At 37.4% G+C, this 27204-nt stretch overlaps 1 protein-coding gene across 1 annotated transcript in view; it reads right to left on the bottom strand.

Annotated features, from left to right (window-relative positions):
* UBA6 (ubiquitin like modifier activating enzyme 6) overlaps nucleotides 1–22709 on the bottom strand; it is a 75561-nt gene extending 52852 nt beyond the window's left edge. Inside the window, exons 1-7 of the mRNA XM_075544252.1 lie at nucleotides 22548–22709; nucleotides 16940–17002; nucleotides 9979–10073; nucleotides 9473–9501; nucleotides 5097–5191; nucleotides 4562–4673; nucleotides 2907–2987 (exon numbers count right to left, since the gene is read on the bottom strand). Of these exons, the coding sequence (XP_075400367.1) occupies nucleotides 2907–2987; nucleotides 4562–4673; nucleotides 5097–5191; nucleotides 9473–9501; nucleotides 9979–10073; nucleotides 16940–17002; nucleotides 22548–22618 (546 nt within the window). The 5' untranslated portion in view covers nucleotides 22619–22709. The remainder of the gene's footprint in view (nucleotides 1–2906; nucleotides 2988–4561; nucleotides 4674–5096; nucleotides 5192–9472; nucleotides 9502–9978; nucleotides 10074–16939; nucleotides 17003–22547) is intronic.
* Nucleotides 22710–27204: the final 4495 nt, after the last annotated feature.

Below are 27204 nucleotides of genomic sequence, written 5' to 3'. Positions count from 1 at the left end.
GTGAGCTTTCAGACTCGAGTTTTGCAATTCTCCTAAAATGATTAGCTGGGCAACAAGCTGCCAAATTATTGGATGAATTCCATTTGGTTCTAGGAAATCCCTGACTTGATAAAGCTGTCTGCTTTGGTAAAGATTCTGTTTCAGAAACTCTATTATAGTAAAGGGTGCTTGAGGTCAGGGTCAGTTCATGGAAGAGACATTGTGGGGTCATGTCAACGGGCCTTTGGGGGTGATGAAAAGCAGTAGTGTGGGGCCCAACCAGCATGTCTGTGCTAACACCAACCACCCAAGCCTTGCTGAGATGTAACCCTTGGCAAGACAGTGACTGTCCTAACTATGGAGGTTTGGGTGTGCAAAACAGGTTTGCCTCGAGAATTGTAGTGCCAGCATAAATTTGACACAAGTCCAATATTATGCTGATGGAGAGTTGGACCACAGAAGGCAAAGCCAGCCAAGAAAAGCTGCAGAGACAAAATGAACAGTTATGCTATGTCTAACCAGAGATGGTGATATACCTGCTGGCAGACACAAGTACCAACACTTGATACACAGCATGCACACTCAATGACACACAAATGGACATGAGTAATATGGGAAGGGCAAGCAGATTCTCTGCAGGTCAAAAATGGGTTCTTTTACTGTAATATTAATGATGGTGGGTGGTGGCTATTTGAGATGGAGGGCATAAACTCACTTAAAATCTGTTCCTATGGTTTACTATCAATAGCCCATAAATTAGAATGACTTTTATTTACAAACACTGCACCGGGTGTTTTTGTGTGTGCAACAGTTTAGTAGATTAGATATTAATGTAAAGTCCTCCTTAGTCTCATGATTATTTGGGATTTACAGTACAACCTACCTGCATGTGTACATATCCAAGGCAACTGGTAACATTTCATTCTTTCTCCATGTAGGAGAAATTCAGTTACAGATAGCCTTTCACCCAGATGCCCCAAAAGGTTTTTGCTAGAGCAACCAACCAGACACAATGCTGGCTCTGTCAGCATTTATACTTATATAAATAGCCACTTCTCCATTTCCTTCCACTCTGTTGACCAAACAGTTGTGCAGTGGCAACTACCCTCAGGAACTACACAATGCTGAACATTATGCTAGCATAACTGGGGGTGCATGTGACATATTAGAAAAGACTGTTTACAAATTAATCAGGACAAATATAAATAACGAAAGAGGGCAGATAAAAATTGCAGTTCAAATATTCTTCAAGACTGGAAACAAGTCTTTTTAACAAATTCATTTTTCTTGGGAGAAGCAATGACTAGAGTAGCTAGCTGCTTGTGTTCTCCTTCAGCAGGTTCAATTTTCCTGCTGGGGATAATCATTGAATATCTCATTGATATTCTGATTGAATATTGCCTAATGATATAAACAAATGGTACAGAAACCCAACAACTCTCAAAGGTGTCCACCATGTCATAGACAGGCATCTCAACATCTGGATGAATACTGGCATTGGTAGGACTTGAGACCACTTTCTTTGCCATCTGTTGTCCTACTTAGATGGAGAGGGGAACTATTGGGAAGTATAGCCATATTGAAAGATGATGGTCACTGTGACATCACCTTACCACCTAATCAGGCAGGAGCCTTGAACCTAGAACAATTTACAATGGAGGCCAAGAACTAAGGCTCTATCAGACCTAGTTTCTTTTACCTACTAACAGGGAACTCCTGCCCTGTTCTCCTTATGTATATATGTCATCAAGTATCTGGCCAATCCAATTATAATTTTCTGTTCCCAGTGAGAAGCGGATGAGGTCTCTCAATTGAACGACCCTAAGTTGGTTGCAGGTAGTAATTCACTGGACAATGGCTGAAACCAATTATTGTTGTTGATCTTGTTCTCTCTTCTCTGTGAGTAAAGTAGCATCATTCCACCCAAAGCCTATGTGTCTTCTCAACCATGGGTTCTGGTTTGACAGAGACCATTATTCCCCATTGAATGGATCTGACACTCTTAATGAAATTAATTGGAAATATGCACAGCGTAATTTCTAGATTTTCAATCTATTTCACTGGCTTACGTCTATCTTTACACTAGTACCCTATAATTTAGAGTAGTGTAGCTTTGCAATACATTTTGAAATAAGAAGTGTTAGTTTTCCTATTTGGTTCTTTCCCCGCCCCAACAGATTAATTTGGCAGTTCTGTATGAATCTGAAAATCAGCTTTTACATTTCCATTAAAAAAAGAATAAGAGGGCTGGATTTTTTAATAAGGAATTGCATTATACTTGTAGGTCAGTACACAAGTTCATTTTTACACTTGCATGCTTTTACACAAGTTGCTTACTCTGCGCTTTGATATTTCACCCAGAATTTTACATGACAGACTCTTCAGGGCGCTATTTAAATGTCTTCTCAAAGAGGATTTCCTTGGCTTTCCAAATTAGTGCTGGCTCTACCCAACATCATTCAGCCATGATACTCTATTTTAAATCATTTCATTTCCTTCATATCACATACAACTATTTGAAAATATGATGCTTTTATTTATTTTCATTAGAACTTTTCATGTGGATATATTACAGAACATTTTTAATGCCTAGAACTATCTCTGCTACACAATACTAAGTCAATATTAATGAGCATCTTCAGAATCACGCCATCTTTTTTTTTATTATTTTATTGGGGGCTCATACAACTCTTATCACAACCATTATGCCATCTTAAGGTTAAATGATCAATTCAGTTTATCATTCTTTCCATTCCTAGCTTTAATTTCCCCTTAGCCGCTATAATTTTCCTGTAAAACAAACTTATGCCTTTGATTGTCCTGACGTAGAAAGAGCTCATGTAATCTACTGAAGAGCTATCAATTTGGACAGTGAAACTATCTATATTCCTTTGCTTAACTTTGTCATTACTAAATGATACTTTTACCTTAATTGGAGGGCACTGAGAACGACAAAAGTCATCAATCTTCTTTTGCAATGAAAGTTTGATCTCAGTCAATACCACACACTGTTGAAAAAAAGCAATGACAGACTATAAAATCCTAATTATTTAGGTAGTAGTAAAAAGTAGACGTATAGATCAATAGTACATAAGCATGCTAATACAGCAAAATACTTGCTATCTTTATTTAAAAAAACACAATCCTATTATATTCCTTTCTAGCAAAATTAAGAATAACAGAAAAACCTCAATTTATTTTCATACGAACTTTAAAGTAGTAATATATTTAAAAAATAATATACATAAGCTTAACTTTTAAATTATTATTAATTGGGAGTTAATACATATATCATTTCATAGTTCATTCATGTCAAACAGAATTATACAATTGCTACCACACTTGGTTTCCACATAATTTTTCTTCCTGTACTTGACACTGTCTCCCTTCCTACCCCACCCCACCCCTAAAACCTTTATTCTACTTGCTATCCATATAGTTCAATCAAACCTGAGTTTCACATACCAAAACACACAAAAACAAAACCCAAGTTCATTGTTGCATTTTCTGATCCTTATTTGTAACTTAACTTCCTTGATTAACTGTATATATATTATTAATGAGTTTCTGTGTAGCGAGACAGGTGGTGCCAGAGGAAGGATGGAGGCATGTCTGATCTCTGCCTCATAGGACTCAGTCTTGGGCTAATGTTGCCTTTTGATTTTCCTCTTCCCTTGTGAAGTCACAAAAGACAAGAAGTGGCTCCTGTGCTGTTCTTACAAGGCGAAAAATTTCGTTGTGCTGTTACCATAATGATCAAGCATTATGTAGGAATTCAGCTTTTCAGGGGTCCTGGTGGAAATTGAAACCACTGGCTGCTCTATGATAATATGCATCATACTTTTCTATGGCTGTACAAGAGTACAGTGGGGCGTAAGGCGAAAAATTTCGTTGTGCTGTTACCATAATGATCAAGCATTATGTAGGAATTCAGCTTTTCAGGGGTCCTGGTGGAAACTGAAACCACTGGCTGCTCTATGATAATATGCATCATACTTTTCTATGGCTGTACAAGAGTACAGTGGGGCGTCAAAATGGTCATGGTAAGCAGAATTGAGAGATCACAGATTTTTCTCCCATGAGCTTTATCACTTCTATTTTCTTGCTCCTTAACTTTGGGCTTGATTATGTCAAAGGTTTTGGCCAATGAGTAAAATAATAAAAACAATAGGAAAACAAGTGTGAATAAGGACTTGAGATTTGGGGAGCAGAACATTAATAGCCTAGAATTCAAGTCAAGCTGAGGCTCTAGCCTGGAAAAGTTGAACTATGGCTGAGGCATAGAGGCATGAGGAATTCGTATGTAAGTGGTGAAATAAAACTCCAAATTTTGGGCAGTATATTATGCATATTATTTTGAATTATAATATAATGTTACTATAACTGACTGGTAACATTACTTCAGTTGTTCTTGCACCTTTTCTTAAAATGGAACATTTGAAATATATTGTAATAGAAATCCCATAATATAAATTTTTATTCTGACCTTCAATACATTAAGCTAAATTTTTGTGGCATATTAACACTCTATGGCTTATCTTGGAATGTGCTGATAACATTTAATATAAAATGGAGTACCAACCTGGTATCTATCTAAGAAAGAGAGATCCGTGTTTTCATTTAGAGGAAAAGATGATGATGTGACATGAACATATGGATTCAATTCCGCAATATGATGAAGTACAGCTTCAGCTCTAAAAAAATTAAAATAAATGATCTATATTATTTTTTCATTGTATATAACCAACCTCTAAGACTTATTTGACATCAATGGAAGGAAGCTGACATGGAACAAAATTTTGATGGAAATTTAAGTTACAGAAGAAGCCAAGATAAATTTACTTTTATACATTGCTACAATTTTGAGATATAACATACTATCATTTTCCATAATAAGGCTGCTAATGATTCTGCTAATACAGAAGTAGTCGATTAGTTCTATAAATTCATTACCTGGTAGCAATGTGTGTGTATAGGTATATATGCTAATACATGCATAAATTTAGATGAATCATGAATTAAACAATTGAGTGACAGATGTTCTGAAAACAGAAAATATTCCATAAATAACAGAGTAAAAAGAGAACTTTTTAATACAACAAATATCTCATTTTCACCTGTTTCTCTTATTAAACACATCATCTTCACAGAGAAAGAAGTTGGTTCCTAAATCCCATGGTTGGCATTTTTCTGTATCATGAATTGTAAGTGCCTTCAAAAAAGTAGAAAGCATTTGTTAAAGTCAGGAATAAGACACAGAGGAGGTTCATTACCTTCAGTATCATTGTTTATCTAAAAGCCTCTGTAAGTAGACAAAAGGAAGTCACCAAAACCAAACTCACTGGCATGAGTCAATTTTGACTCATAGCAATTCTGCAGGACTGGGCAGGGCAGAGTATAAGTGTCCCCTATGGGATTCTAAGATTTTAACTTTTTAAAAATAATAATTTACTAAAATAGGAATTTAAAAATACTTTTATAGGGGGCTCTTACATTTCTTATCACAATCCATACATTCCTTCAAAGTGTCAAACACATTTGCCGCCATCATCTTCAAAGCATTCTATTTCCACTTGCGCCTGCTGTCAGCTCATTTCTTTCCCCACCCTCCCTCATGAATACTTGATAAGTTGTAGATTATTTTTTCCATATCTTACTTAGTCCTCTGTTGCTTCTCACCCACTTTTCAGTTATTTGTCCCCCTGGGAGAAGGTTCTAAGTTGATCCTTAAGATCAATTGCTCCTTTCTCTCCCCACCCTCCCCTAATCCTCCTGGTATCTCTACTCTTCTTGTTGGCCCTGAGGGGTTTGTCTATCCTGGATTCCCTGTGTTTCAGGCTCTTATCTGTAGCAGTGTGCATGCTCTGGTCTAATCCGATTTGTAAGGTAGAATTGAGGGGAGTGGGGGGAGGGGAGAAGGAAGCACCAAAGAGCTAGAGCAAAGTTGTGTGTTTTATTGGTGCTATACTGCATCCTGACTGGCTCATCTCTTCCCTGGGACCCTACTGTGAGGGGATGTCCAACTGTCTACAGATGGGCATTGAGTCTCCACTCCATGTACCCCCTCCTAGCCCCCTTCACCTTGGATATGGTTTTATTCTGGGCCTTAGATGCCTGATACCTGAACTTTTTCACTGGTGTAGACAGCCTTTTCTTTCTTCCATGGAATGGCAGGTTTTCTAACTGGTGACCTTGTGGTTAGCAGCTCAGAGCATAACAACTACACCACCAGGGTTCAATAAAAAGTGATTAAATTAGAAAGGATATAGGTAATATATGACTACATACATCCAAAAAATCCAAAAGAATCATAGGAAAACTACTTCAAACAGTGAAAGAATTTAAAGAAGAGATGCGCCACTAAGGGTGCAGTATAGCACTGATGAAACATACAACTTTCCTCTAGTTCTTTAATGCTTCCCTATCTTTAACGCACTATCATGACCCTAATTCTACCTTACAAATCCAGTTAGACTAGAGCACGTACATGGGTACGGAAACCCAGGGAATCCAAGACAGATGAACCCTTCAGAACCCATATTGATACTGATACCAGGAGCTTAAGGTGAAAAAGGGGGAAACTGACAACAATAATCTACATTTAACCCCCTCCCAGGGGGACAAACAACAGAAAAGTGGGTGAAGGGAGACATCAGACAGTGTAAGACATGACAAAATAATAATTTATACATTATCAAGGGTTCATGAGGGACAGTGGGGGAGGGCGGGGAAAAATGAGTTGATACCAAGGGCGTAAATAGAAAGAAAACATTTTGAAAATGATGGCAATATAAGTACAAAAGTGCTTGACACAATGGATATATGTATGGATTGTGATTGGAGCTGCACGAGCCCCCAATAAAATGATTAAAAAAAATTTTTAACTTAAATAAGGAACAGATAAAGTCAATTTAAAAACCCTAAGTTCACTGTCATCAACTTGATTCTGCCTCAGTAACCCTACAGGACAGACCAGAACTGCCCCTGTTGAGTTTCTGAGACTGTAATATTTTACCAAAGTAGAAAAGTCTCATTTTTCTCCCTTGGATTAACTCATGGTTTTGTACTGCTGACCATATGGCTAGCAACGCAGAGCACAAACAAACTTCATTCTGTTTTTTAGTAAAGAAAATTTAAGTACTTAAGTCTTTCAAAATAGTGTTCAAAGAAAAAAAACTGGGAAAAACTTTTAATTTGTAACATAGGGCACAAGCATTATTAAAAAGGCAAAAGATAAATGAACATATATATGTATATAAAAGAAATGCATATAGCTTTAAAAATATGTAAGTATGTTCAACCTCATTCATAATAAGAGGCACAAAACTAATGTCTCTTCTCCTATGTCTTCACTGGAAAACAATCAAATGACAATATAATCTTGAAGGGTGAGAGGATTCATACACTTCTGCATTACAGGTGGGAATATATGAAAAAGCACAACACCAATGGAAAGGAATTTAGCAATCTATAGCAAAAGGACATATTATGTCCTTTTATATCGTTAAATAGTTTGATAGTGCAACACCATTTCTAGAACTTCATCCTGAATGAACGCTGGGTAAAATACAAAAGGCAATTATGGACTAGCAAAAGACTGCTAACAAGCATAATAATCAAATGTGAATCAGAAATTTCACCTTACAACCCAAATCTGGAGACTCAAATTTCATTGTCCACTCATTAGGAGCCAAAAAATAATTACCAGTAGTGACTTATTAAAGATTAGTGGGGCTGTGTAAAAAGTCTCAAAAATTTGAACAGGATCTCAGGAACCAAAGAAGAAATGATAGAAGCATCAATGAGAACAGCAACTATAACAGATAATAAATGGATCAAATGTGTTCATCTCTCTCTCTCTCTCTCTCTCACACACACACACACACACACACGTTCAGTAGTCACTGTTGGAGGATAATAGGAAACTATTTTAAAAACAGGTAAAATATTTATCCTGCTTTTCACACAAGTACAAAATAAACTTGACCAAACACTGCTATCGAGTCAATTCTGACCCCTACAGGATAGGGTAGAACTGCACCAGTGGGTTTCTGAGGCTGTAACTTAAAAAAAAAAAAACAAAAAAAAACCTTAACTCTTGGTGGGGAGTAGAAAGCCTCCTCTTTCAACCGAGGTTTAGCTGGTGGATTTGAACTGCTGAACTTGCAGTTAGCAGCCCAATTCATATGGCAACCGTAAAAAGAGGGGAGAATACAGTAATATAATTGTCTCATGGGAAAACTTGTCACCAGTAAAATGATACTGGCAAAGAATCCAATCTGATTCTCAGTATTAGTTTACTGAAAACAAAAGCAGAGGCTCATGTGACAAAATACTTGATTTAACAAATGTCAAAAAAATCATGAAGGGAAAGTTTAAATGAAAGAAAGTTTAATATATAGACTTTAGTTGGATTCTTACTAGATCAAGTTTTAATAATTCAAAGGCAATTAGCAAAGTATGAATGAACTCTTTTTAGATACCTCAACCACTTCCTTGTATTGAGGCCATTGTATAATCCAATGGTTCTCAACCTGGGGGTTGAACAACCCTTTCACAAGGGTCGCCTGATTCTTAACAGTAGTAAAATTATAATTATGAAGTAGCAACGAAAATAATTTTATGGTTGCGGGGGTGGGGGGGGTGTCACCACAACACGAGGAACTGTCGCGGCATAAGTAAAGTTGAGGACCACTGGTATAATAAATCTCCTCTTTGAATGCTTATGTTAGTGATCTGCTTCTACTAAATGGACCTTAGCAATATTACTTTTCAAATTAGATTTACAGATGATTACAATTTGTTCTGCTAGTCTATTCAGATAAAGCAAGCTGCTCTGCTGAGCTATCTAAGGTGAAGTCAAAGGTCAAGGATAACATATAAATGTTCAACAGCCAGTGAGTGAGTAAGCAATCCTCAGTCCCATGAAGCATTGGATTCTGAAAATCACATATGAACAAGCTTGGGCAGCACATTTTTGATCAAAGCTTTGTGAAAGACCTTCACGCAGAAGACCCTGAAAACTTGCATCTGATTACCAGCCCACAAAAACTTAAGCCATTCAGTTTTGTAGCAACAGATAACTAATAAGTTATAGAGATGTTATATTTCTAAGTATGAAAATGGTATTTGTTTTTAAAAGGCACCAATATATTTAAGAGATACATACTACAATACTGTAGAAGAATGTAATTTGATATATGGAATTTGCATCACAATTAATTTAGTAGGGGAGATAAAAAACAGGGAGACTGAAATAAATCTGGTCATCAGCTGGTACATGAGGATTTGTTAATCTTGTTTATCTACTTATATAGATTGAGATTTTTCAAAATAAAAAAATCTCAAGATAAGAGAAAAGCAGAACATTAGAACAAATTTGATATTTAATAATGAAACAGTAGTTAAGTGTAAGTGTAATGTTATCACTATTAATGAAAAAAAATATAAGTTCATAGCAAATGATTCTTAGCAAGAATATTTTCTCCCTTACCTTAATCCCTGCAAGAACTACATTCTTTGCTACAATGGAAAGAGAAAAATGAATAGCTTAATATTAAGAATGCATATTAGAAATGTCTTCATAAAGTTTGGTCAAATCTTTTAATTTTTTTTACTATTCAAGAAATGTAAGGTTCTTGTAAGAACTTAGGCAAAACAAAGGTTAACAAAAACATTCACAATCACAAATCACAACATTATTTACCCAGACCTAAACTTGTTTCTATGAATTTACTTATGTTACTACAATGAATTAATGCATTTGGCACTGATCCTTCAGGATTATAACCATCATATATGAGAAGCAATAAACATTACTGATTTCTGATAGTAAACTAACAGTATCATGCACTGTCTTGCTTTAAAATACAAGTGGAATATGATTAAATTTTTTTATCTAATTTCCTTTTAGAATAAATAAAAAAGGGGAAAAGCTAAATTCTATACAATATACTCCTCAAAAATACTTTATAAAATTAGATATAAAATTCTGCTTACCAATTTCCACACCAAGGCCACCCATACCACTTAAGAAAACATGGGACTGGGCCATCTTCTGCATAGCTGTGTCTCCAAGAACATACCTCTGTCGACTATATGTAAAACACAATGTAGAACAAAAATATTTTTCATTAAAACCAATAGCCTCCAAACTGGATCCTGGTTCAGACTTATTTTTAAGAGGACTAGCACAGTTTAAAAAACTTAGAATTAACTGCCAAATGACATATTTAAAACATTAGATTTCAGATTTGGTATCATAGTACACATATCTGTATCTCTATATGCTTACTGACACTGAGATTTGAGTTAACAGTTGCTCGGTTTACTTCCATGACTCTTCTCATTTATTCCTTAGTGGCCTCCTCTACAGGTAATTGAGCCTGTTAGCGCTATTTTAAACTTTCAGTTAAAGTTAAATTCTGAAGCAAGAATTTGGTTTTCTCCAAATTTAGATGACATAGAACTGAATAATTTTGAATGTTATCTTTAAATGTAAAAGCTGCCAAATATATAAGCTCATGGAAGCTACACATTTTAATGGCCATAGGCAGTATAAGAGAGGAAATTTAAAATAACTCTTTATAGATTATGAACATTCTAATGGAATTTCCGAATTATGATTTGAAAGATGATTTTGTTCAAAAATAATTATAGAATCTTTGGATTAAAGGTATTTCCTTTTGGAATTCTCTTGATTTCTAGTCTGCTTTTCATAGTCATGACAGTCTAAAGAGGTTTTTCTTTTTGTTCAAACCAGAATAAAATTCATACACAAGCTATTTCTTTCCTTATTCACTACAAAATATAATAAGCCCTTGCCTTTTCAAATTAGTATTCAACACTTCTGTTTTGCTGAGTCAAAATTGACTTAATGATATGAGTTTCAAAGTAAAAAACTGGATTTGTCATTTACTAAAAATCAACTATAGCACGTATGGTGTGGGTTATACACTCTTATCACCTTGATTTTTAACTGTTCTTTAACAGCTTTCCAACCTTTGCTGTAGCATTTTCATTATTCTTTTCCAATTCCAATTATGATTTTTAATATATTGGGTTAATTTGGAGTATATTTTAGGTTTTTAATTACACATAAAATACCTTAGCTATTTTTTGTGATTTCTATCTTAAAAGACTTGTGAGACTTTCTTCAATTTTATAAATGCTCCCCAAGTTATTGAAAAGAATGTATGCTATACTATTGTTGGGTACAAAGTTCTTTACGTACACACAGGGCTAATTTTAATAATCATATTTAAGTAATCTTCTGTTATAATTTTACACATGTTACCTTGAGTACTAAAATTTCCCCAACAGTGAGTTTGCCTATATTTTCCTTTTATTACTTGTACCTTGCCAATACCTAGTTTGTAATATTAACACTAAGTGCATACTGTCTTAGGGCTCCACGGTAACTCACACAATGCTCACAAAACCTCTGTAATTTCTAGAATATTCCAAGATAGAACTTATGCAAACAAAAACTAGAATAAAGACATGCTATTACATCCATAAACACAGACCTGGCCTGATTCTTTTACATTCATCCCTTTCATACAATGATCCTATCCACACAGGAAGTTATTTGCAAGGTACAACAGAAAGAAAAAAACCCCACTAGCATGCCATTTTATTATTATATGATTAGTCCTAATTTATTATCATAATGCAGGGTATTTTGGTAAAAGTAGCATTAGAAAAACAAGGCTGGAGCCCTCAAATAGAACTCATTGATTTCTTCAGTTCAATCTTGAAGCTGGCAGGCAGGCTCAGGAACATCTTCAGAAGGGAAGAGAAAAAAATCCGTAACGTACATATAGGGTAGGTGTGAGTTAAACCACCAAACAATTACTTTGTGGGCAGTAATTGTTTAGGATGTCATTAAAAAATTTTAATTGTGAAAAAAATGCTATAAATAATACTAAATGCTTGTTAGCAGTTAAAATTAGTAGATATTAAGGAATTAATTTTGTGTTGTAGAACGTGCTGTTAAATCAGTTCTAATAACAACCCTAATGTACAACAAGATGAAATATTGCCTGGTCTTGTACCAATTCTGTTGGGAGCCCACTGTTGAAAGCAATGTTAATTCATCTCATGTGTCTTCCTCTTTTTTGGTTTTAAATTGACCCTCTATTAAGTATGACGTTGTTTTCCAGGGGCTAGTGTCCCTCATGATAACTTATTCAAAAAACACTTATGCATTTTGACTGTACTTAAAACTACTTTGTGTGCTTTTCGGGCAGTCCAGGATATATTCAATATTATTTATCAACACCTAATTCTAATGCATTCAGAGAATTCTTCTCTGATCTTCCTTATTCCCTGTTTGGCTTTCACATACATATGGAGTAACTGAAACAAACAAAAACAAAAACCCATGGCTCACGCTTTAGTTTTCAAAATAACATCTTTACTCTTTTACATTTTAAAGAGGTATTTTGCAGCAGGTTTGCCCAAGGCAATTGATCGTGGCTTGACTGCTGCTTTCATAGGTATAGATTGGGGAATCCAAGAAAAGTGGAATCTTTGCTAACTTTTATCTTGTCTACATTTATCACTCATGGCCCACTTGTGAGGATTTTTCCACCCTTTACACTGAGGTACTGAGGTGCAATCTTAATGAAGGTTACAGTCATAGAGTAGAGCCTAATTGCTGAGATGTAATTACTTTTTAAAACATGTTTAATATATATTTATTAATTTCACAAAACTCAGAGAATTACTTATGTTTGGGAAAAAACCTGTTAACTGAAATTTAATTATAGTATTCTGAAAGAAATAAATGTTTATTGATCTTATAAATCTCAACATATAAGAGACCTGTTACATTTAACATTTAGTGATTTAAAATCAATAATATGCACATTGGGGGTGGTGCATTAAAACAACACTTATTTGTTCAAAATGCCTTCATTCCATAGAGATACACCCTGCTCCTGCCCACCCATCCTATCCTTCTAGTGGCCAGAATTCTCCAGATGTAAATCTGAGGTACCCCATTTGACAATCTAGCAGAGAATGCCTGAAAGGTTATTTCAGAATGAAATATTTAAATACTTTTTTAATTACCAGTATCTCCTGATACTTGCGCATCTCTTCTACCCTACCCTTTCATTCTTCTGGCTTTGGTTCTTGCCCAGCTACTGGACTAGTAATCTACCTGCTTTTGCCTCTCTATATCCAATCTTGAGTTGTACACCATAAGTCAATTTGAACCTACTATCTAGTTCTACTCAGTAATCATTTAATGAGAATTTTATAAGGAAAACAACAATATATACCACAAGGGGAAAATTTTTGACTCTTCAAAGAGAGACCAGTATAAATTGTTAAGAAAAATTTTAAGTAACTAAATACATATCACAGAATAGACATTTGAGTGAATTTTAAGAAAATGTTTTTAAGGCAAAAAAGGGAACGCTCAGAGCTGAGGTGTAAAAAGTATTGATTGATAAGGTAAACCTGGTCTCATTCCCAGTGTAATTACAGGAAAAAGTTAAGCTGGGTCATATTCTATAAGCCTATAAAGCTACATTAATGCATTAGGACTTGTAATTAGAGACAAATAGCCAGGTCTAAGGCTATAAGAAAATAGGACAGTTTCTGAAATTTATCTTCATCCTATTCTAACCTGATGCAGTTTACTCTGGAATCTAGTTCTTTACCTAAGCCCATCTCTAAGCTGGGCAGTGACTACAGTCCCTTGCTTCATGCCCAGTCCCTACCATAAACTGTGAACACCCTGAATCTTATACAAGTACACACTACGTAGTTATTTACTTCAAATTACACACACAAAACCATTACTCTCTAGACTCTCAACAATAATAAAAATTTTAATCTAAAAATAGAAATAAGCTTTTTCGTGAATATTTAATTTGGCTTCTATAATACATACATGCTTCTTTGCATTTCTAAGAAAATGTATAACTAAGTAATAGGCAGGACTGTGATCTACTTTCAAAAGGTGAGTTATAAAACCCTATGGGGTCACCATGAGTTGGACTGCCTTGAGGACAATGGGCAACAATTATTTTAGTATACACTACGACTAGTTACACAAAGTGTTGCCTTTATCTTTCATTATTTTTGTTCTATGGATTCCTATTCTATGATAAATTCTTAGCAAAGATTGCAATTTAAATTAAGTACTGTGAAATTTATCATAGAAAAGGAACATTATTTGGGGTGATTTCTCAAGAAACCACTATCAAAAACATCAACTTTCCAAAGCTGATTTCTATACGACTGAGGTCAATATATATTCCATCTTACCATTCTGAATCCAGTTGTCCAAAGCACTCGATAATGTAGCTGGGTATAATTCATTGAAATGACTACACAGAACTCACAATATGAAGGAAGTTAACAGGCTACTTCAGTTCAGAATATAGTTATTTAAAGAAGACAGACTCTTTTTAGCTTTGCCCTCAGGTAGGCCTCTCTCTGGCCTTGGGCCTCTCAACAACAGGACCCATTGGCTTCAGCTTGGGTAATGTTACAAAGCTCTTCCAGAGCTGCCAATAAATCCCATCTCAGCCTGAAGGCATTCAGCTGTAGCTCTGTGGTCCCCTACTTTCTTACCCAGGCCTGCCCATTAGGAAAAAGTAGTTTGGGAATAATGACAATGGCCAGAAGTTATGTTAAATAATCCACTACACTGCAAGTTCATTTGGTAAGCCATTTAGAACAATGGTTCTCAACCTTCTTAGTGCTGCGACCCTTTAATAAAGTTCCTCATGTTGTGGTGACTCCCCCCATCATAAAATTATTTTTGTTGCTACTTCCTAACTATAATTTTGCTGTTATGAAATGGGCAACCCCTGTGAAAAAGGGGTCATTTAACCCCCAAAAGGCTCATGACCTACAGGTTGAGAACCGCTGGTTTAGCGTATGCCTGCAATCAGTCAAGTACTTAGAGTAGCCAACTACACCAAAGGACATGCTCCTGTAGGTAAGAAAATTTTTTTCTTATGCTTCATACTTCTATTTTTTTATTAAATACTTTTATTGGGGGCTCTTACATCTTTTTATCAAATCCATAACTTCATCCATTCTGTCAAGCACATTTGTACATATGCATAATTTTTAAAGCTTCTTTCTTCTTGAGCCCTTGATATCAGTTCATTTCTCCACCGCACCATCCATGAACCCTTGGTAAGTTATAGATGATTATTTTCTTATCTTACATCGTCCTCCACTTACTTTTCTGTTGTTTGTCCCCCTGGAGGGGTTATATATTAATCTTTATCATCAATTCCCCCTTTCTCTCCCTAACCACCACCACCTCCATCCCCCTCACCACATACCTTTCCCTTATCCTCCTGGTATCTCTACTCTCATTTTTTTGCCCTGAGGGGTTTATCTATCCTGGATTCCGTGTGTTGCGGGCTCATTTCTGTAGCAGTGTGTATGTTGAGCTGGTCTAATCAGAAGATAGAATTGAGGTCATGATAGTGGAGGGAAGGAAGCATTAAAGAATTAGAGGAAAAGGATGTCTTTCATCTGTGATATACTACATCCTGACTGGTTCATCTTTTCCTTGTGACCATTCTGTGAGGGGATGTCCAATTGTCTCCACTGTAAACTACCCCTCCCCCTTCACTTTGGGTATGATTTTGTTCTGGGTCTTAGATGCCTGATAACCTGATCCCATCTATACCTCATGATCACACAGGCTAGTAGTACTTCTTCTATGTGGGCTTTATTGCTTCTCAGCTAGATGGTCGCTTGTTTATCTTCAAGCCTTCAGCTTTCTTCACCACATTTACTTATGCACCCGTTTTGTCTTCAGCGATCATGTCAGGAAGATGAGCATCTCCGAGTATTGGATTTTTAGAACAAAGTGTTCTTGTGTTGAGGAAGTACTTGAGTCGAGGCCCAATGTCCATCTGCAACCTTAATTCTTAACATATAGAATTAAGTATATATATCTAATTTCCCTCTCCTTATATATAAATGTATTTACAAATGTACAAGCCTGTATTTAATAACAGCTGACTTGGTATTTTCTGAGACGTTCAATCAAGAAAAATACAGCCACATAAAGCATATTAAGCAGAAAATTTAATCTAACTTGCAAACAAAAATTATGTTCACAAATCAGCATTATGGAGCTGAAGCTATACATTTTCCCCACAAGGATTATAACTAAATAATGAATAAAAGTAGCCAATGTCTTGCTCTCTTTAGGGAGAGCCATTTATCATTCCATGAAGAATATGCCCCAAAAGGCTTTAATAATTACCAACTAACACTTCATTTCATAATCAGGACACCATGTGACAAAACAATTTTTACTAAGTAAAATTAAGTGTAAGTTTTTCATCTATTTTTCTAAATATATACCATAATTAGGATTTGAACTCATAATTAATTCTGGATTGCACGGGGCGGGGGGGAAATCGGGGATACATATTAAGCATATTTTTCAAATTATACCTACAAAACCCAGCTATTTTTCATAATTATACAGCAAAGAAAACTACTAACTTTTAAATGGGAACTATCTTCCATACAAACAACTCCAATTATTAGAATTCTTAGGCACAATACCAGTGAGATTTTAATATTTCTTTAAATTTGTAATTTGTATTCTGTAAAAGTCACTAAAATTTATTCAGGATTTAAATCATGTTATACTTTCCCACTATCTAGATATTATAAATACACTATACTGCCAGTAAGCGTACACAAAGCAATCGTACTCCTGAATACTATTATAATCATTTTTAGTCATCAACTTAAACTATAGAAAATGATACTTAGGTATTATCAGAGCTTTCACACTATAGTCTTTTTAAAAAGTAAAAAGCTAATTTTTTTTCATTTTAATTTGAAAAAACACTTATGATATACTTACAAAATTTGCCCTACGCTTGATGGTATCTTGAAAAAGATAACTTGAAAGCAATGAATTAAGAAAAACTTTCTGCTTCTACAAGGCTCTTACCTGTATAATGCATCATCAATCTCCAAAGAGTCTGTCGACATGATGGGCAAATTTGTATTTGTTCTGAAAATATACAAACAAAATTATGAGAAAGTATGGTTATTATTAAATTTTCATGCTCTATATTGCTACATTTTAAAGTATGTGATCAGGGTAACTAATTACCAAGTTTTGTAAGAGTAACATTTTATCATCACTTCACTTTTAATTGCTGTTAGCTGCCATTGAGTCTGCCCTGACTCTGGCGACCTCAAGAGAAACAGAATATCGCCTGATCCCTGTAAACCATAAGATTTTCATTGGCTGATTTTCAGAATTAGATTGTCAGACCTTTTTCTTAGTCTATCTGAATCTGAATGCTTCACTCATAAAACTCCCCAGAGCGGTGGTAGGCACAAATGAGGTATGTTTGGCCAGGAACCAAACCGTCACATGAAAGGTGAAAATTCAGGGGTAAATATTTTCAGGTATTATTTTACCATTACTATATACATTCTGATGAAATTTAAGTTCTGGCAGTTTTCTTGGTAGTACTTCACGAGCTTGGATGTTTTGCTCTTCTGTTGTCTACATGATGTTCCTATATAGTCACTCAGCCTCATGAAATTTGATGACATCCATATACTGAACTTATTTGTTCTCGTCTGACTTCTGGATTTTACACACTTTCCAAAACAGATCTGTATTCTGACGTCTGATTGGTATCACAAACATGGTTAATCATCTGAGTTGGTTCCAACTCAGCAACCATGTAAGACAGAGTAGAACTACCTCTAGATTGCCGAGGCTGAGAGCTGTAAGAGAGAAAGCAAATTGCCTGACCTCTCCCTTTGAGCTGCTGGTGGATTCTAACCACTGATCTATTAGCAACTGAGTGCTTAACCATTGTACCACCAGGGCCTCTATTACAAATATAAGCCCAAAATAGAGCTCAACTCCTGCTCCTTAACCTATCCTTTCTCAGTCTTCTCGCAATTTGTTTCTTATATGACTATCTACTTAATTGCTCAGGTCAAAAATCTAGGTATCCTTTCTTAGCTCATTCCCTCACTTTCTCTATCTGTGATTATGTTGATTCTACCTTCAAGAGCTAGCTCAAATCTGAAAATGAAAGCATTCACCTTTCATAAAGGAACCAGACAAGGATGCCCCTTATCTCAACTTTTATTCAATATTGTGCTGGAAGTCTTAGCCAGAGCTCTTAGATAGTAGAAAGCAAACAGAAATTCAGATTGGCAAAGAAAAGCTCTCGCTAATTGCAGTTATGATTTTATATGCAGAAAATGCCAAAATTTTGACCCCCCCCAAATGTTAGCAACTGAGATATTTGGCTGCAAAGAAGTATACATGGTTAACATACAAACATCAGTTAGATTCCTGTATACTAAAGAAAGTTCTTTTTTCAAAAATTAGGGGCTCATACAACTCTTATCACAATCCATACATATACATACATCAATTGTATAAAGCACTTCTGTATATTCTTTGCCCTAATCATTTTTGAAGCATTTGCTCTCCACTTAAGCCCTTTGCATCAGGTCCTCTTTTTCCCCCCTCCCTCCCTGCTCCCCCCTCCCTCATGAGCCCTTGATAATTTATAAATTATTATTTTGTCGTATCTTGCCCTATCCGGCGTCTCCCATCAACCCCTTTTCTGTTGTCCGTCCCCCAGGGAGGAGGTCACATGTAGATCCTTGTAATCAGTTCCCCTTTTCCAACCCACTAGTCACCCTCTACTCTCCCAGTATCGCCCCTCTAAAGAAATTAAGAACATAAAACTGACAAATGGGAGATCCCCTTGCAGAGGGGTCTAGGATAGATGAGTCAAATATATAGCTTTCCTCCAGTTCCTAAATGTGTCCTCCCCATCCCCCCACTATCATGATCCGAATTCTACCTTGCAAGTCTGGCTAGACCAGAGGATGTACACTGGTGCAGATAGGAGCTGGAGTCACAGGGAATCCAGGGTGGATGATACCTTCAGGACCAGAGGTGTGAGTGGCGATAATGGGAGGGTAGAGTGTGTGTGTTGGAAAGAGGAAATGGATTACAGGGATCTGCATGTGACCTCCTCCCTGGGGGACGGACAACAGAAAAGTGGGTGAAGGGTGACATCGGACAGGGCAGGTAATGACAAAATAATATTTTATAAATTATCAAGGGCTCATGAGGGAGGGGGGAGTGGCGAGGGAAGAGGAAAAAAAGAGGACCTGATGCCAAGGGTTTAAGTGGAGAGCAAATGTTTTAAGAATAATGAGGGCAATGAATATATAGGCTGCTTTACAAAATTGATGTATGTATGGATTGTGATGAGTTGTATGAGCCCCTAATAAAACGTTAAAAAGGGGGGGGGGAATAAAACCATTTACAATACAATCGCCACACAAAAAAATACTCAAGGGTAAACAACCAAAGAAACAAAAGACTTGTACAAAGAAAGCTTGCTGTGAACACTACTACAGCAAACTAAAAACCTACATAATGGAAGAATAATCCATGCTCATAGATTTCACTCTCATGAAGTGAATGCCAACCCAACAGTGCAGGGGACAACTGCTCCTGTGAGTTTCTGAGGCTGTATGGGTTTTGTCTCCAGTTACCTCTCCAAATCCAATCAAGGCTCACCATTCTCACCCACTTGTTAACTATTTTTAGTCACACTACTTGCTGTGCTTCAGAAAGCTTGCTTTGATTTCAGGCTTTATATTTGCCGTTCCTCTGCCTAAAATGTTCTTCCTTCACATTAATGCATAGCTAACTCCTATCATTTAAACACCTCTAAAAGTATTGCCTTGTTAGATAGAGACAGTCCTGATCACTCCATTAATGACTCTTTATGTCATTCCTAACTGCTGTATTTTATGTCTGAAATATTATTTTTAAATGTGTCTACTTGTCTATTCTCTGCTTCTTCTCAATAGAATGCATGCCCAATTAAAATTTCAATACTGTATCCCAAATACCCAAAATAATGCCTGGTATTTAATAATAATAATAACTAACATTCTGCCACACATTAAGTGTTCTAAATATTCTCAGTTAAACCTCTCAACCACCTAATGAGATAGATACTAATAAGTACTACTCTTCACTGAATAGAAAAGGCATAAACTGAGGTGGTGAGCCTTTAACTTAAATTACTTGCCAAAGGTTACAGGGCAGAATCTGTGATCCAGTCAGTCCAGCTCTTAACTGGGCTATACTGCCTACTACCTCTCACAGTAGGCATAAGAGAAGCATTAAAGAAATACTTATTTCAATTAATTTTAGATAAGGGGAAGGGGACAGGGAAGACCCTAAGGTATCGTGTAATGATTAAGCATGTGACTGCTAACCAAATCATTAAGTCTAAAGCCCTCAGCTACTCTAGGGAAGAAAAGACCTGGGAATCTCTTCCCATACAGATTTCAACCCAGGAAACAAAGCTGTTTGACTACCCTGTAAGGGTGCTACAAGTTGGATCACCTCAACAGCACCTGACTTACATTAGCAACAGTTCATCTACAGCAGTGTACCTAAATTTTTTCATAGCATAGTATATAAAATATATACTCGTAGGAAACAAATGAATCACTGCCAGAGGGAACCAGTCAAGGGCATTTGGACCTGATCCACCACTTTGAGAACCCAGATTATCATCATCTTAGCCAATGTATAATCCATTTTAGGCTCTGCAAAACTGTCACATACAATACTCTTAAAACTGTGTCTGGAACACAAATCAGTTTTAGAATCCACTGTTCTAAAGCTTGGCATATAAAAATAGGCCAAAATATTTTTAAACTTGTGATAATACTGTTATCATTTATCTTACCAAACATTGGCTGTTGTCATCAGATGTTATCAGCTAATTAGTTATTATAAAAGTCAACCAGATAGTAGACAGTTATCATGGATCAAATTGTGCCCCTCATAGGAGCCCTGCTGGTGCAGTGCTTAGTGGGGGGCTATCTGCATGGTCAGCAGTTCGGAACTACAGCGGCTCCCCTCATGGGCAAAAGACATAGCTTTCTACTTGACTGAAGACTTCCAGTCTGGAAACTCACAAGAGAGTTCTATCCTGTCGTATAGGGATCTCTTGGTATCGCCTCTAGGGCAGTGGGTTTTGAGCCGGAGGTTAGGCCATAATTCACAGTACAGTGTGTGGTTGTCCTCCATTTTGTGATCTGATGAGATCCATTTTTATCTGTGGTTAATGGTTCCATTTTAGAGTAAGTTGGTCCACCTACATTAAGACAGTGAAATAAAAAGCAAGGAAACCCACTGGTATGACTAAAAATTATTTTTCTAGAAACTGAAACACTCTCCCTTGATTTTGGACTTAAAGCTAAAGAAAATGAGATTTAATTATCAGAGCTTTCAGACCACAGTTGTCTAAAATGGCAAAAATCTTTTAGAACTAGGAAGAGGATAACTAACAGCTTTGCTAATTATGAGTTAACTAAAAATATAGTAGAGAAGTACAATTAAAACCCCCAAATTGACCCCATTGATGGAGCAGATTCCGACTCATCGAGTACCAACAGGAGACAAGAGAACTTGTGCGTACGGTTCCCGAGCCTGTAAATATTTAAAAAGTACACACCTTCAGCTTTCTCTGAAGAGCAACTATACGGTTCACAACATTGACCTTCGGGCCGGCCAAAGAATGGATAACACGTTACGCCACCAGGAATCATTGCGAAGGAGACTAAAAAACCCCAAATGCCGTTTAGTCGATTCCAACTTACAGCTACTACCTTAGAGGCAGAAGGGCGCCTTTCCTTTAGGTTTCCGAGGCTGCAAGTCTTTACAGGAGAACCACCTCATTTTTCTGCCATGAAACGGAGCGGCTGGTGGGTTCGAACCGCTGACCTTTCGGTGAGCCGCCCGACGCCACCAAGGCACTGGGCCACCTGCGCAGCCGTGGACGAAGAGCGAGGACCCATGACCCAGGTAGGGACCTTACCCTGGTCGTGGTTAGGGAGTAAGTACTCCCCAAGAGCTAACGTCGCCCCAGGACGCACATCCCGCCCTCTTAGGTAGGGGACGATTAGGAAACACGAACGGCTAAATTGGGGATTATTTTCCCAACTTTCTGAAAACACCACAAACTACGATCAAGAGGCCGCAAGCAGTGCAGACTGCTCCGGAACCATCACTAACTGCCCTCGGGTAACGCTTTCCCGGGGGGCGCGGCGGCGGAACGGACGCGGCGGCGCGCCGAGCTGGACTCCCAGGAGGGCGGGCAGCGGGCGAGGGGCTTGGCGCCGGAGTAGGAAAGTTCACACCGAGACGGGCGTCGGGACTCTGGGCGGGAGCCCCCCGCCACCCCCACCCCGTCCGCGGGCCGGGAGAAAAGATGTCGTCAGACCCCGAACGGAACTGAGAAAGCGCCGAAGGGGGCGGGAAATGGACTTTCTCCTGAGAGAAACCAAGAGCGTCCGGTGCCCGGAGCCCGCGCCGTCACACCCACCCCGCGAGCCCTCGGCGCCTCCTGGGGCCCGCTCGTCTCGGCCCCTCGGCCTCTCGCGCTTCTCCCGGTCCGCCCGAGGGGAGAAGCAGAGAGCCGACGCTCACGTCCTGCCTGCAGCCTCTCCTTTCCTCGCGGCCCTAACCGTCCTCTCACCTGCCGGCGCCCCAGGACGAGCAGGACGCCGCTTCCCTCTCACGCGCGGCCGCGAACTCCGACTCCTCCATCGCCACAAGCCGCCGCCGCCGCCGCCGGCTACTGAGAAAGCAGAATAAGGGGCGGGAGCGCAGGGGTCAAGGGGCAGGCGCTGACGTCACCGGTGGGGGCGGCACCGAGGAGCGCCGAACCGACCGCGCGTTCCCGTCAATCCCAGTGGCGTCCTCGCTTCCGGTTTGGGTGTGGCCACAGGGCGGGCTTTGTAGCAGGTGACTGTAGGAAGCTCGCCGTCGTTCCCTGCGTCCCACAGACATATATGGAAGGGAAGGAGTGACGTTTCACGTCACGTGTGGCCCAACGGCCGAGCGTGCGGGGCAATGGTGACCCGTTAGCGAAATGATGGGATTGCGTAGCAAAATTATTAATATTTTATAACAAGAAAAGAAACCTTGTAATTTTGTAAATGAAAAACTAAGACGATTACTAATAGGAATTCCCATCTCAGGACTACTAATAGAAATTTCCAGCCCAGGATTCGATTGATTAAAATTATACATTTAATAAGTGATTTGGGGGCACGTACACTTCCGGTACTGTGCTCAACACTTAGTGCAGCCTGGTGTCGATGTAATAGAAGTAGTAGACATAGAAGATTTCTATCGTAATCCCAACCCCAACCCAACCCAGTGCAGTCAGTGATGAGGACACATAACAACTCTAGGAGAGAGTAGAATTGCCCCCATATTGTTTCCAAGCTGTAATTTTTTAGAAAGGCCCACTGCGACATCTTTCACCTGCCGGGGAGCTGGTGGCTTTTGAAACACCGATCTTTTGTTTAGCATTCTCCCCTTTAAAGAACTGAATCTAGCACGAAGTTCACAGATATCATAGACTCATGTGATTTTTAGGATTAGGGTATGTATCTAGTTGGCCCCTCTCATTTTATGGATGACTTGGTCAAGGTCATAGATGTACCGACATTCAGATGAAGTACCAGAACACATGTCTAAGGCCTAACATAATTATCTCTACTGATTTCCTGTTTAAACTTAATTTGGACCCAATATTAGAATTTGATTTTCATTTTAAATAACAATACATTGGAAGAAATGTCTGTAGGATAAAAAAATAGTATATTTTTATCTGGGAACATATATGCATATTTTAGGAGCCCTGGTAGCAGAGTGGTTATGAATTCGATTGCTAACTATGAGGCCACCTGCCACTCTGTGAGAAAGGTAGGGTTTTCTACTCCTGTCAAGAATTACAGTCTCTGAAATCCACAGGGCTCCTACCCAGCCCTATAGGATCATTTTGAGACAGAATTGACTCGATGTCAATGAGTTTGGTAGGTTTTCAAAAATTTAAATGTTTAGCAAGTTTAGAGATATACATACATATGTGTGTATATACATAGTATATATACATATATGATGTCTACTCCTGGCTAGTGATTTACTCTCTTCACCTCCTACCTCAGATAAACATCCCTTCAATTATTTTCTGTTAGTGTGAAAACCTTTTCTTGACTTTTAAAAATAGTGGTCTCATACAGTATTTGTTCTTCTTTGACTAAAATAAAAATGCACTGCCATTGAGTCAATGCTAACATATAGTGAACCTAAACACAGTTTTCTGAGCGTTGTAAATTTTTGCAGAAGCACACAGCCTCATCTTTCTCCTGAGAAGTAGCACATGGTGTGAATCATGGACCTTTTGGTTAACAGTCCAATACTTCCATGATTACGATTATTTCATACAGCATAATATCATCTAGGTTCGATATGTGCTGTTCTGAAGAGTTAGAAGTACCAGTTTACTTATCAATCCTTCCATTGATGTGAATTTAGGATGTTGTGAATACTGCTGTGATGAACAAGGTTATACATATAATTATTCATATCATGGTCTATATTTTTCTAGAAAGAGCAAGATTTTCTAAAATTTATTATGTTGATTAAAAACTTTTTAATGAACTATTGAATTGTAAGATATGGGAATTATATATCATTAAGACTTAAAAATCTGTTTTGTGTTTATAGTCTCTTAAATTCTGTATTTTCATTTGTTGTGTATTTAATCACATTTATTTAGAGGAATTAATTGGCGATTATGGCTGATAATGATTTCCACCTAAATGATAGTTCTAGTCTGTTCCTTCAAGAAAAAGGGAAAACACAAACTCAAAACCAATCTACTACTCTTCTCTTCTTTAAGTATCGATTAGCTAAGTATCTTGGGAAACTGAGCACTATTCCCCAAGATGAAGTATATCCTAAAGGTGTTCAGGGCAGTCCCAATCCTCTCTGGTTTAGAGGCGGTGGTATGTTCCAGTTCTTGTCAATTTAAGGAAGTGTTAGTGTTCTGGGTAAAAGATACAAAATGGACAAACATTCTTTCGTTTTGTTTGTGAAACTTGAAATGAAACAATGAAATAAAAGAAAACTCGAATGGAGACAGAGCAGTTGACTCAGAGCTCCTGTTATTGCTGATAAGGGCTTAAAGTCTGGAGCAACAATTTAGGGAGAAAAAAAAGAAATTTTAAAATTAGAAGACAGCACTATGTGGAGATCAAGAGGAACTCAGGCTGTATTGGTGCAGCATCCTGTTTGAATTGAGCATACTGAATATAAACTTTTTACTTTGGAGTTTTACTTTGGGGGAGTTACATACAGATGCTTTTAATGAACTCAGTTTTTCAGGATAACTGGGGGAGCAACCGTTGACCTTGAGCAAGCCAACAGCACAATGTTTCCTTGTGCTTTGAACCGCCTCAGGTTGTCTCTGTTGATTAACAGAAAGCATTGCCTAGTCTTGTTCACAACAATCAGGCAAATAGAAGATTCTTCAAGCTATCTAACCCTTCCAGGTGACACCTGCATTCAACTTGTTTTCCTTTGAGCAATGTAGCAAGTTATAAAAAGTCCGTATAGAGAATGCATTAAGTAAAGTAGCTTGTGCTACATTCTGAATTAATCAACTCTGCATGCCTACTTCTGGACTTCCTGTAACAAATGAGATGAAAAACAAGTTCAGATCTCACATACCCATTATAGCAGAAAACATACTAATAAACAGTGATGCTTATAAATTATACAAACAGATAACATTTATTGTGTTTGTTTCTCATTACAAATGCAATATGAGTTCATTATGGAACTTTGGTTTACAAGAATTTATTTAGGAAGAAAATAAAATTTTATTACTCACTTTATTTACATTTTTGCATGTATTCTTTTATTGCTCTTATGCATGCATTTGTATATGTTATATATAACTTCTGAAATTGAACTACTTGTCAAAGTTTTTTAACTTACCATACCTGTAAAAATGATAAATGAGATTAAAAGTCAACCTTCGTATTTTATTTAGTTTCATATTGACGCCATTTATAATTACACAAGCCCTTTGCATTGGTTCAACATATGAAACTTGACCAAAGTTTTTTAAAATGGAATTTACATAATATTCTAACTGCCCTAATGAATATTATCTTTCTGTGACTATTAAGCAAATTTGGAGAGTAAATTACATTCAGGGAGGACCTAACACATTTAGACTGATTACTCTCCTCAATATTGATAATACTGAGCCAGACTCCCTCCCTTCCCCATTTCATGGCATTTAAAAACTATGATATCTGTTTCTCATGCTGAAATTAAATTTGTGAAATCTTTGTTCTGTCATTGTCATTAGTTCTTTACTAAATTGAGTTGCTGAAGAAGGCTGACATTTTGCAAGTGTTATAGACTAAATTAAAAGAGGAAACAATATTAGTTATTTGTTAAAGAAAAAGCAAAACTCACTACCATTGAGGCAATTCTAACTCATAACAACCTTACAGAACGGGGTAGAACTGCTTCTGTGGGTTTCTGTGATTATTACTGGTTACAGGAGCAGAAAGCCTCCTCTTTCTCTGGTTGAACAGGAGCTGGTGGTTTGAAGTGCTGACTCTGAGGTTAGCAGCCCAACTCGCAACTACTACGCCACCAGGGCTTTCTTTGGAGCAAAAGAACAAACCAAAAATACTGCCAGTAAGTTGCTTCTGACTTATAAAAATCCTATAGGATAGAGTATCAAGGCTATAAATATTTACAGAAGCAGTCTACCACCTCTTTCTCCTGCATAATAGTAAATGGGTTCAAACCGTTGACCTTTTGGTTAGTAGCTGAGTTTGTTTTTTTTTCAAGTAGAAAGAAAATGGTGTGTTTTTTTAAACATTTTATTAGAGGCGCATACAACTCTTATCACAATCCATACATATACATACATTAATTGTTTAAAGCACATCTGCACATTCCCTGCCCCAATCATTCTCAAAGCATTTGTTCTCCACTTAGGCCCTTTGCATCAAGTCCTCTTTTTCCCCTTCCTTCCCGGCTCCCCCCTCCCTCACGAAGTAGCTGAGTTTTTAATTCACTCTGCTGTCATAGCTCCTTTACTCTGCAGAACACTTGCTTTTATCCAAAGAATCTCTATCTTTTTTTATGATTGTAAGTAGAATGAATGCCTAATATCAAATATAACATACTTAATGGTACGTGTGTCTTTAAGCCACAATGATTTTTGGAGTTATGAATTTTAGTTTAAATCCACATCTATATTATCATTATGCACCATATTATTCAAAGTATACTTGTGTGAATACACTGTGTGA

The sequence above is a fragment of the Tenrec ecaudatus genome, chromosome 3 (genome assembly GCF_050624435.1).
Source record: "Tenrec ecaudatus isolate mTenEca1 chromosome 3, mTenEca1.hap1, whole genome shotgun sequence".
In the NCBI taxonomy this organism is placed as follows: domain Eukaryota; kingdom Metazoa; phylum Chordata; class Mammalia; order Afrosoricida; family Tenrecidae; genus Tenrec; species Tenrec ecaudatus.
Note: the sequence above shows the minus strand (reverse complement) of the source record. Positions and strands in the feature narration are given on the sequence as shown.